The 12683-nt window shown below is 39.4% G+C and overlaps 1 protein-coding gene across 3 annotated transcripts in view; it reads left to right on the forward strand.

The window, feature by feature from the left end:
• The first annotated feature begins 5415 nt into the window (after nucleotides 1-5415).
• entpd6 (ectonucleoside triphosphate diphosphohydrolase 6) overlaps nucleotides 5416-12683 on the forward strand; it is a 28010-nt gene continuing 20742 nt past the window's right edge. For 2 of the 3 annotated variants that reach the window (XM_074676579.1, XM_074676577.1), the window contains exons 1-4: nucleotides 5416-5550; nucleotides 7087-7387; nucleotides 10255-10331; nucleotides 10430-10573. In XM_074676579.1, the coding sequence (XP_074532680.1) occupies nucleotides 7135-7387; nucleotides 10255-10331; nucleotides 10430-10573 (474 nt within the window). In that variant the 5' untranslated portion in view covers nucleotides 5416-5550; nucleotides 7087-7134. The remainder of the gene's footprint in view (nucleotides 5551-7086; nucleotides 7388-10254; nucleotides 10332-10429; nucleotides 10574-12683) is intronic. The other variant, XM_074676578.1, reaches the window with a different exon arrangement.

Raw genomic sequence — 12683 nt, forward strand, 5'->3', positions numbered from 1 at the left:
GCTGTTCACACTCTTAGAGTAAACTGACAACTTGGGATAAATCAGGTGACAATTCAAACCTAAATTACTGCATAAGAAGAAAAAAAAGAAGAAAGAAAAAGAAAGAACATTTTCAACATATCACATTTTGCATACCTCAGCACAGTGGTAAAATAGTTCACCATAAATAAATCCACTGCACAGACTTTCCTCCACTTTTATCTTCATCTCTAAAGGGAACAGAGTTTTTGGACCACATGGACTCCTCATAGGAGTCTCTGAGCTCTTATCCAACCAAACTATATTAGAGATAGTCGTAAACTGGATTTGCCTGAATTTAAATGCAAACAATGTTGTATATTATATTCCTGAGATAAGACAGTGCTATAGCCGTGGTGGAGCATATTTTTGTTTTTTGTTTGTTTTTTCCACAAAAATTAACCAATCTTTGTGGGAGTGTTGCAGTCTGACATAATTGTTTTTTTGCTACCTTACTGACATGCTGCATTATATGCTCCATGTCCTGGCAGATAAGTAAAACTTTATGTAGACTGCAGGATTCTCACCCAGGTTTCTTCCTGAAAAATGTCTCCTGCTGACTCAGACCTTATTCCAAAACAGACCCAGTCATGTCCAAGGACATTTCAGCATGTGACCGCAAGAGCTGGGGTTAAACTGCCAACCTTTCGACAGACAGAAAACCTGCTCTACCACAAGCCAGGTACATGTTATAATAATGTAAATAAGTTGCTGATAACAAGTAAGCGATTAAGCGTGTGACGTTGGTTGCCTTGTATATGTGAATTTCTGGTCTCAGAGCAAAGCAAATCCTGGATGTAGTTTCACTTAGAATAGAATAGAATAGAATAGAATACAATAGAATAGAATACAATAGAATATACTTTATTTATGGGGAAATTCAGGAAATTTTAATCATTAATTTAACCTCTTTCCTATCAAATTTTATTGATGGGAAAATCAAATTCACTTGGTACAGCTACTCCATTTCTCTTATTTACCGTTGGCTCGTTTCTGCAGTCTGCAAATTTTTTGGAGTAGCCATCAAGTAGTGTGATTCAGCAATGGTTTGATTATCTGATCCAAGAGGACACCTAGGAGAGAGCAGACAGAGAAGCTTGCAGACTCTTCCCCTGGTTGGTTCATTTGTTTGTGTGTAGAGTGAGCTGAGTGCAGAAACAGGCCAGGTTGTGTTCCTCCACAGATTCAGAGATGGAGCCTGACATGGAAACCTGTGTTAAAATTTCTTGTCTTCTTTGAGAACATTCTGTGATTTTGTGTGATCCCTAACTCTGCTCATGGATTGCTACATGAGTCTTCTACAGTGAATGAATATGAGAGCTGAGATTTTTAAAGTGGACATATCATGCTTGTTTCTCCTCTTCACTATGCCAGACTAGGATGCCTGTAAAGCATTTCTGCCCTCAGTACAAGTCATTTAGTTCCTTCATTGCCCCACAATTGCGTTCTCAATATCCTCATTTTAGGCCATTCTGAAGATCTTGTTAAAACGCTCCGTTTTGAGAATGACCTCCAGTAACCTCGCAACGTCACAGCCCTTTGTGCTCTGATTGGTCAGTTCTATCAGAGGGGCGGAGGGGGTAGAGCCAGGGGGCGGTTTTTGCAGCATGGCAGTATTTACAAAATCGCCACATTGAATGAGCAGACCGAGCGAGTTTGCTGTTTGCCAAAACTTCACCGTAAGGCATTGATAGCACTAATAAAATGGCAGAGTGTAGGATACGTCCTTTTGTATTGGACCCCGAGTCAGACCCGGACTGTTCTGCAGCTCAGGAGGAAGAAAATCCACCTAGACACAGATCATCTCAGGATGCTTCAGTGTGGTGAGTCAAACCGGTACTGTAACATGTATCGTTTATACGTTTATACTCAGCTCTTGGTGGGTGTATCCCTTGGTGGCGGTTGTGTGACTAACTGACATCACAGAGGAGGAGCTGCTTTATCAGATTACTCCAATAAAAAGAAAGGATCCTTGTGTCGTCACGAAGGTTGAAATCTCGCAGCCAGATGGCAATTACCTAATTTCAGAGGCATCAAATCTCGTTCTAGGATATCAGAAAAAATACAATATACAATTACAAAATACAATTTGAAAATTCAGGGGGTGGAAGGTCTTGTTTTCAAATTTATTATATTATATGTAAGTATTAAATCAGGAATCAGCATATGTCCCCTTCAATGGGTGCAAAAGTTTGCTCATGTGCCCTCTAAAGGCCTCCACACACACACACACACACACACACACACACACACACCCTCCTCACCATATGGTCCGTTCACTGCCTGCGCGCTGCAGTGAATGGAGCAGCTTCCTCCTTCCAGATTCCCCATAGACCCTCCTCACACACACACACACACACTCACCGCTGCATCTGATTGGCTGCTGCAGGTTAATGGGTTAATGAGCGACCTCACACCAGCTGCTGCTGACAGACGCAGGGAGAGGGAGCAGGAATTTATTGTTCTTACTTTTATTTGTGAAATCTGCACTCCTGTTAGTGCCCCCTACAGGCTGCAGGATTTATTACAGACGATCAGGTTCTGTACTGAAGGGGGCGCTATGAGGAGTTAATAAAAGGTTCTTTAAAACTACATTCTCCAAGAAGGTGTTTGCATTTTTTGTCTCACTCTTTTTGTCTAACTTGAGCTGCTTATGATGGAGCAAAGATAGACTTACTGGTCCCTGTTAATGAAGATAAATAAAGAATTAGGATAAACCTATTCAGGGTCATTAGAAGAAGGCTGAAACCCTCCTCTGTGGATTTTTTTTTTTTTTTTTTTTTTTTTTAGGATTCCTAAGATTTCATCATTCTGAAAGAAAGACTTCAGTAATAACCATTAAAATTTGTGTTTAGCTCTGCTAATGCACGACCCTCATGCTAATTTAAGTCTGGATGATATCCTGACTTTAAAGATTTACTGTCTGCGACTGGAGTAAAACATCAAAACATAATGCAAGTAATCAGGGTTTGTTTTTTTTTTTTCACAGCAAGAGACTTTTAACATCAAAATCAAACAGGTGCAAAGTTTCCTCTTGCTTAAAATAAGTAATGAATTACCACACATCTGGATAAAATGTTTATTTCCTCAAACTTCCTCAGAAATAAAGAGGGAATCCTTAAAGAATAAAAAGGTAAGGAGAAGTCTGTTTCTGTGAAATAAACCTGATTGTTGATCAATGTGGACTAGTTTTTTATAGTCACACAAACAAGCTGATAAAGTGACTCATCAAACATTATTCAAACAGTAAACTGCTCAGTAATCACTGTTATTAAGACAAACAATAAATACAAATGATTATCAGAGCAGGCAAAATTACTTTAAGGATGATTTGGTTTATAATATTCTTAAGAGACATTTAAATCAGTTGAAATAGAGTTAGATTAACTCTAACCTTTAAATGTAATAATATAATAGTCTGCAGGGCGGAAAAAAGGCTGTAGCCTGAATAAATGCTGGATTAAAACAATCCAATCTGGGCTGTTTTAAAAGGTCAAATTAGGACCAACTCCATGCTGGGTTAATTTAACCCAGCATGGAGTGTGAAATACTTAACCTAATTTCTGGTTTATTCAAAGCACAGAGTCATGTTAGCTGCTGTCTTAAGCTTTTTTTTTTCTTTTTTTTTTCTATTTTTATAACTCTAATTTTTTAAAAACTGCATCAGATGTGTGAGATTTTTCTGATGTGATCTTGAAAAAGTCTCAATTTTATTTATCTACACGTTTATACTCCTTGATTTAACATGAGATTATCAGCTCTGAAATTGGTAATTAGTAAATGTTTTTTGTCACTATCTGTGGTCAATGGTGCTTATGGGAAGTGGTGTCTCACAGAGCTTTCAACCTCTAAAATGTTGTTTGCCCATCATTAAATAATTTCAATATGTACGTCCAGTATCACTTTAGTTTATACTTTAGTTTTGTTTTCAAAAAAATGAACACTGTAACAGTAGTCAGCATTTTAACTTTGATGACAGGAACAATGATTGGGGACAACATGTGGGAGCCATTTGACCTGTGATGCTTTTGTCTCTCGGTACACGGACAGGTGTAGGCTCTAGCAGGGACACAGGTGAAGCAGTGGTCCTAGGAACAGGAGGGTCACACGGTTAATACCATAGGTTAATACCACATATCACTGACACAACTACCCTTACCCCGCACACAACCCCCAAAGTGAGTCGTCTTTATGTTACTTTTCTTTGTTTCTTTGTTTCTTTGTTTCTTTCTTTGTTTCTTTGTTTGTTTCTGTCTTTCTTTCTTTCTTTCTTTCTTTCTTTCTTTCTTTCTTTCTTTCTTTCTTTCTTTCTTTCTTTCTTTCTTCCCTGAAATAAATAAATGAAGAAAAAACAATTCAACATCAACTTTCTATTAAAAACTCGACTCTTTTAGAGGCACATCAAAAACACCTTACTCTCAAACCCAAATTGTGACTTTAATCAGGTCCCTCCAACTTGTTCAAAATCTTTTTTGTTTTTACAGTTTGAACCATGTTCCATTTGTTTACAGCATAGGGAGGGTGGTGTTAATAGATAAGACTTTATTTGTCACTGCATAGGGAGGGTGGTGTTAATAGATAAGACTTTATTTGTCACTGCATAGGGAGGGTGGTGTTAATAGATAAGACTTTATTTGTCACTGCATAGGGAGGGTGGTGTTAATAGATAAGACTTTATTTGTCACTGCATAGGGAGGGTGGTGTTAATAGATAAGACTTTATTTGTCATTGCAACAAGTACAACAAAATTTCCCTATGTTGCATATATTATAGTTTTGCATACATTACTACACTAACTACTGTCTATGGATGTAAATCAGGCTTTCTCTAGCAAGGCCATCAGCCAAGCATAGTGAAGAATTTTAGATGGCGGCTGGATTAGCCAGAGGATCTAGTTGAAACCCCTCTGAATATTCCCTGTGGAAAAAATTAACAACCAAAAAAAAAAAATAACACAAGCTTTGGATGATTTCAGCCTTGCTTTGATTAACCAATTTTTTTTCAATCATAATTCTGTATCTTTATAAATCTGGTACTGCTTCTTCTATTTTAGCACAAATTAGAAAGAGTAAGGAAAAGACTGAAAACACTTTCTTAAAATTTGTACATAAAAAGAAATAGGTTGTATTATTTCCCCATAGCGCCTCTCAGGACAAAACATGTACAGATGAAACTGAAAAAAGGAAAGAGGTTTTGTGTATTTTATAGCCTATAAAACAAGTTACATTCTAACTTATTACTTTGGGGTTTTACTTATACCTGGGGAAGCTAATGTTTTCTAAAGAATAGGTGGGGTTTTAAAAGGTAAATTTCTGTCCGTACCACTTGCTTGAGAATAAATATAATTTCTGAACTGTGGACAGAGGTTTCATTGTGCGCTCGTGTTTTCGGCCACGCCATCACTTCCGTCAGTATTACGTCATCAAACAGCGCCTAGCTGGAGTTGTAGTTCATCTGAGGGGAGAGGAGTGAGGACATGGGCTCATTCAAAGCTCTTCCTTTTACAGGACAGCTGTCAACAGTTTGAGCCCGGTGAGTAAACTCACGTTTTCTCATGTTTCTCATGAGATCCGCTGTCTGTCTGAGAGACAGGACGTCAACCTGCCGACACTTTATCGTCTTTAAGCTAACAGGCTAACAGTGGTAGCATCTGAATACCTGCTGCTTTAAAACTCTGCAAACTTTTTTACGACACCTGTCAGTGTGATACGAGTGTACATCGCTACTCGTTTTTATGAATATTTTAAACAAAGTGAGGGTTTAATGTGTTGATATGTTTCTGAACCAAACTTCATTTAAATATGTGACAGTTAAATTGATAACATCAGGACTACACCGGGTTCAGCCTGTTTGAGTTTGTTTGATTTCTTAAAGCAAACATTGAACGTCAAGGGATGGGGAGGGATATCCTTCTTGGTGCGACACATGTATCCATACTTATCATAACTTTGCTGTACAGCTTACAAGACACATCCAACACCTCACATTAAAAAAAATGATCAAGATTTATGAAGCTTACTAAGGCCTACTAAAAAAAAGTAAGTTTTCAAAATGTACACTTAAAATTAAATAGCACGAGAACCAATAGTTTGAGAGTATGAAATATTCAGGAAGTAGTTTGTTGTGTCTGAGAATCCATTGATTCTGATGGCTGTTACTCATACCATCACTGATGTGTTGTCTTGCAGTTTTGAAATAAGTTTTAGGTGTGAAGAGAAAACAAAGTATAGTTTGTTAAATCTACAGTTTTATGTAAATTTGGACTTGATATGTCAGCAGCTTCCTGTCCTCTTTTGCTTTTGTACTCAGCGTTGAAAAAAATGTACTTTATTTAAATATATTGTTGAGATGCACGATATTATCGGCACAATATCGGTATCGGCTGATAAAAGCTTAAAAACATGTTTATCGTATCGGCAGATATGAAAATTTCTGCCGATAGGCACAGCCAAGAAGGTGCTATTCAGTTAGGATTATTCTTATTTTCCATCTGAAAAATAAGCTCCTTAAATAAAATGTAACACTTCATTTATTTGCTCTGCAGAGCTCTGTGTCTGTCACCAGGTTGTTACAGTAGCTCTAAAATAATCAAATGCAACTTGGTTATGTTTAAAAATGCATTGTACATTTAACGTTCATGTGATCTAAAGAAATTATTTTTCTGTATTTCAATACTCAATGTCTTGAGTTAAAAAAAAAAAAAAGTCTTATTTACGTTAAAATCAAATGTTTTTTTGTCTTGTTTTATGTGTGTTTCTTAAACAAATAAGACCGTCACAATAAGTGTAACATATAAATTCCAGTACAGGATAGACTTAGCTTTCTTTACAGTGAAAAAAAACAAACAAACTTGTGATTATCAGTATCGGTATCAGCCAAAAGGGGTTTCGATATATCGGCATATCGGATATCGGCAAAAATCCAATATCATGCATCCCTAATATATGGTTTTTTTGTCTGTGTATTAAGACTATCAACATTTAGCCAACATGATTCACCGTAAGAAAAGGGAGATAGGATGATATTCTGTTGTGTTGATATTTTGTCCCTAATCCTTTGATTCTTCAGCAGGTTCTCAGGATGCAGCCAGTGTAGCTGCACACAGAATGATCCGTCATGAAGAGACCAAAGCTGGCTGGAGTTGTCCTCTGTCTGGCCTGCCTGTTCGCCTACCTGATGTTTGTGAAGCGGCACTACACCGCGTCTAAGCCTGAGGCCTTCAGACTACCTCCACATTACAGACCTGGCTCAAAGCAGTTTGGAGATGATAAGACCAGCTTCCCCAGACAGTTTCAGTATGGCATCATGTTTGATGCTGGCAGCACTGGGACAAGAATTCACGTCTTCAAGTTCCAGACTGAGAGTGGAGGTACTGTAGAGGACAGATTAGATTTGAACATCCTGTTATGAAAATGCACCAGGAGAGGATTTCTACAAAACTTCATATAGATATCATAGTATACAGTAACAGGGTGCTCACCTGTCAGTCAAGTCAGCCATGTCCTTATATGGGCAAAACTTAGTTTAAAACGTAAAAATTAGAATTTAAATAGAAATTCACCCCTTTACAGTTTGTTCTGGTCGAGAAGTGAGTTTTGTCAACCTAAAGCTTTTTTAACCACGTTTTAAATGTGTTTATTTTTGCTTATTTTAATGGGTGTGTATGTGGTTCCTGGTGTTTCTTCAGCCAGCCTCAAGAGGACACTCAATGAACTGCAGTTTTTAACACTTCAGGACAAGCTCGTTACTTGTATGGTGCGGCCACACCAAAACTGAATTTGCGGCGAGATTACATGCAAAGTCAATGCAAAGACGCGTTTAGACCCTGATTCCACCCGGACAGCGCGTTTGGAGTGTTCGCGCATTTGGGCGGCAGACGGGAATCTGCTCGAGTTGAAAATATTTAACTTTCGATGCGAATTCATGTGAGGGCTGTGCCACGGCAGCCAATCAGCGATGACATTCCCCCACAACGTCATTGATTTGATGATGCTGGGGGGGGAACAGCCACCTGCTTCAACTCCAACCCCGCCGGGAGATGGAGGAGAAAATAATCTGTGCGGTGTGTCATCATCCAGAGTTAAATGATACAACGTGTGTACTCTACAGAGACCGGAAAAAAAGCAGCAGGCTTGGGTGAAAGTCTCTGAGGAGACAGGTTTTGAAGGTAAGTTCTGTAAATATTCGTTTCCAGGTGCATTTGCCTGCACGGGTCATCACCGACTGTGTTTTCCTCAGCGGAGTTTTGAGCCTGATAGAGAGGAGGGAGGAGCGGGGCAGGGGCAGAGCCAGGGAAAAGATGTTAGTTGTCTGCGGTCCTCTCTTTCCCCGACCCCTTCATTATCCCCAGGGAACACGGGTCAGGGGTTGGGGTGGTCGGAGGTTGGGGGGGTCGAGGATGAGATCGCAGGGAACAGCCAGGCAGGGCAGGTGGATTACCAGGGAGAGGCAGCAGGCCTTGATTGTGATCTCCAAAGCTTTCACACACTCTCCTGTCATGCTTTTGAAACTACAGCTCATTGTTTTTCAGATGCTCTTTTGGGCTTTCTGTCTTTAGATGAACAGGCTCTCTACTCCACACGCGCAGTGCTGCGCTAACGTGCGTTTGCCCCCCAGCTTGTCATAGTCCAGTGTCTAGACCCGGCGTTCACGCGGCGGTTTACAGGCGATTCGCGCGATCAAATTCGCAAGTTCGCGTTTGGTGTGGCCGCAGCATTAGACTGAAGGTTGCCGCTTGCTCTAGAGATTGAAATTGTACCTTGAAAATCCAAGTTTGATATTTATACTTCTTTACAATAAGTGACTCTGATGAGCATGGCGGTGTTTCCAAAAGTCGGCAATCTTCATCTCAGAGAGAGTTGCAACAAGAATAATCTGACACACTGGTAATTTTTGCACTAAGGTAGCTGATATCTGGAAAAGCTGAATCACATTAGTTCAAATAGAAAATAGGCACTGCCAGTCAAATAAAGGACTTCAGTAGACATTGTCACTAAATGTTGTCCAGCAAAAGCCGTGTTTGGTGCATTTCACTTTAATTTTGAACTTTAATGCTGTCACTATTAAGTTTTTATGTCAGTGTTGTTTTAATTTTATTATACAAAAATCATCAATTTATTTTTGAATTGCTTTAAATGTTTGACTTCAATAAGAATGCGAACATTTCATTTTATGCTGACAATACTTGCCTTTACTTACTTTTGAACCAGCACTAGAACTTTAATCTGAGTTTTTATGCTTATTCAGTGTTTCTAATCTGGGCTGCTGGTTGATGTTTAGTGACAGGCAGAGTTCATGTTGCTCACATTCAGACACACCTTTGTGCTGACTTTGTTACAATAATCAGCTTTATAAAAACAGCCTCAGACTCGAGATAAAGTCTGCACTGTGTTAGCTGTGAGCCACAGCTGAGTGAAGTATGCTGCTGGAGGAAGGTTTAGGAAAGAAAAGCTGTTTGTACTTTTCTGCTTTCCGGAGCAAACCGGGCTGCAGGAGCATTTCTGAACCTCCGTTAAGAGAAACGAGTGTTGTTGAGAAAAATTTGTCCTGTCTGTGTGGCAAACTGTGAGGCATAAATGAAGCGCTCAGATCCTGCAGGCTGGATCAGATTTTGAATCCTAAACTGATATTTATTCCAGATATTAATCAGGTTATCTGGCAGTTAAATCTCTCTAATCGATGCTAAATGGATTTGTTCGGATCCTTTTAGATTAAACTGAGATGTTTGTGGAGCAGACCTCACTGAGTTGCTTTTAGTGTATTTAAAATCCACACATGTTGGCCCCAAACATTAATTACCAGATGTAAATCCAGCAGACAAGAGGAGCTTTCAGCCTGTAAGTCGTGTTCTGCTGTGGAGCTGCTGCCAGAGTGGAAATGGACAAAAACTCATTAGAGCGTTTGAGAGGGTTTTGGTTTATTAGGCTTAGAGAAAGTTTCCTGCAGAGCTCGCTCCAAATGCCTTCATTATCGCATTTAACCGCTTAGAGCTAAACCACACAGGCTGAGTGCTGTTTTGGCTTCTTTGTTAGCATCAGAGCTAACTGGACTAATGGCAGCACCTGTTAGTTATACAGACTGGGATTGTCATTAAGAGCTTAACGACAGCTCACATGTAGGCACAGATCCTGGGTCAGTCTGCTGGAAAAATAAAATCAAGTTTTGGATTATGTCATCATGTGGAGAGTTACGGAGGTCTGTCTCATCTTTGTCCTGTGTGTTTGTTGTTTCCTGCAGAAGCTCCTAAACTGTCCCACGAGACCTTCAGAGCTATCAAACCAGGACTATCTGCCTACGCTGATGATCCAAAGCAGGTACAGATCAGACATCTGCATTTTATATCTTTATTTCTCCAGGATCTGAGTAATCCTGTGATGCTCTCCTCTCTGCTTTGTGCTTTGTTTGTGTCCAGTGTAAAGCAGGAATCACTGAGCTCCTGGAGGTGGCCAAGTCCAGTGTCCCCTCCTCAGTCTGGGGCGTTACTCCTGTGGTCCTAAAGGCCACCGCTGGCCTCCGCCTGCTGCCTGGGGAGAAGGCCAAACACCTGCTGGACCAGGTGAGACACTGATGACGTAGTTAAACTACAAAAGTGGAATTCTTTGAATACAAACCTGCTGAACCAGAGATGAAACACACCCAACCCTGGAGTGTAGACCAGACCCAACCAGAATGCAGCACAGCAGGCTGAAGAATGTGTGTGAGGATCAGTATAGCACTTCGGTCATCAAAGTGAGGCTCCTCAGCTAATATCCTCACAAACACCTCCGCCTGCTCCTTTCCCTCATCACCACACCATCATCATCCTCATCTTTATCGTCATCAGAGTCGCCAAAAACCTAGCTTTAAGTAATCAGTAATAACAGGACTACAGCAGTCAGCCAACATGTGATTTAATCTGCAGCTTTGCTCTTATTATCAAACTGTTTGTGATGCAGCCAAACACAGAGCTGATTATACCGAGAGGAGGGGCGACGGCTTTTTTCAATTACGTGGAAATATAATTTTATTAGTAACAAAATATCAAACAAGCACGAGACATTTCACAGTATGCTTAAAGATGTGAGGGCTCACGAACCATAAGAAAAACAGCTGAGGAAACAAACAGTACATCCAGCAGAAACCAGGATTTCACAAGTCAGGGAGCTTAATCCATCCTGTTTCTCAGTGATATGTCATTGGACACTTTGAGAAGCTGATTTTCTGAGTTTTTATTTTCCTTTCATAAATCACCTGTCATGTGTCGTCTTTAAAGGTGTCACAACCACTTTTGTCCGAAGAAAGCATGTGGCTGGAACATGTCGTCTCCTTCTCACCAAACCTGCTGCTGTTGCTTTGTTTTCCTCTTTGAATCCTGTATTGTGAGCTCTGATCTCTCTATGGTGTCGTCTTCTCTCATTTTCTTACTAGACACATCAAAAACACATCAAACCCAAACTAAGTTTTATACTCTGCTCCATAACTTAAATTCACTTGACCATATTTTAAGACAAAAAATATATATATATTTTTTTATTACTATAAAGAGTGAGGTAAATGTCAACTGACTGCACCAGAATTAGTTTATTTGTTTTTATTTAATATCAAAAAAGCCAACAGTTTATATAACTTCAGCTTAACATTAGCCTGTATCAAACTCACTATTATTAAAGAAAGGCCCTGCAGCTTTTATTTTGAATCATTAACAGTTTGAGTCATTACAGCCTAGTTTGGACTGTTGCCCGACAGAACAACACTGTAAACTCCAAAGTTCAAATTACTCAATTGAATTAAGCTTTGAAAACTTAACATTTGTTAGTAAGTTCAATTTACTCAAATGTCTGAGTTTTCAGTGTTGAAACTGATGATTTCTGAGTAGATTTAACTTTTGCTACTGTTTAAATAAGAACAACTTAAACTCATTGGTTACTGTGACTGAGTTTTGTAACCATAAGTGAGGAGGGGACGCAGTCCATATGAGACCCTGCTGAACTTCTAGACATGCAGCAGTGGCACAGGTTGTCTATGCTCCACATGACACGGACTGTTTTGTCTGTGCGCCACAGCATGGACCAGCTGTCTGTGCCCCTTGTGGCATCCATTAGCTGTGTATGCTGTACACTTTCTGGACTGATTGTATGCGCCAAAAATAAGTATATCTTTGTACATTTTCAAAATTGGCCTAAATGGCATGATGGTCCAGTCAAACATTTCATTTATAAATATGTTAACTTAATTAAGGTCAATAGATAGAAGACTCTGTGCCATGGAGCACAGACCACCAGTCAGTACTGTGGAGCTCAGACAACCTGTGGCCCTTGAAGAACAATATTTCAATGTACAGCAGGGTCTCATATCTACTGCCTTCCCTCCTCTCTCACGGTTACTAAAGTTGTGATATTAGAGCTAATTTTTGTAGTGACAGCGTTTGTAACCAAGAGTGAGGAGGGAACGCTGTGAATATGAGACCCAGCTGTTCTTTAAAATGTTATTTAATTTAGTTGTTCTGATCTGCTTCAATTTTATATTATTACATTCATTTAGTTTATAAAACAAATTTATTGATATGACATCTTTCAGTTTTGAGTAAGGTTACCTTATTATGTTTTACAGTGACATGCAACATTTTTAACGTTACTTAATTTTAACATGTAACAAATAAGCATCAGGTTTATTTGATTAAAGACATG

This window comes from Halichoeres trimaculatus, unplaced genomic scaffold (genome assembly GCF_033239565.1).
Source record: "Halichoeres trimaculatus isolate MK-OKI-2021-1 unplaced genomic scaffold, fHalTri1.1 fHalTri1_scaffold_8, whole genome shotgun sequence".
NCBI classification, from domain to species: Eukaryota; Metazoa; Chordata; class Actinopteri; order Labriformes; family Labridae; genus Halichoeres; species Halichoeres trimaculatus.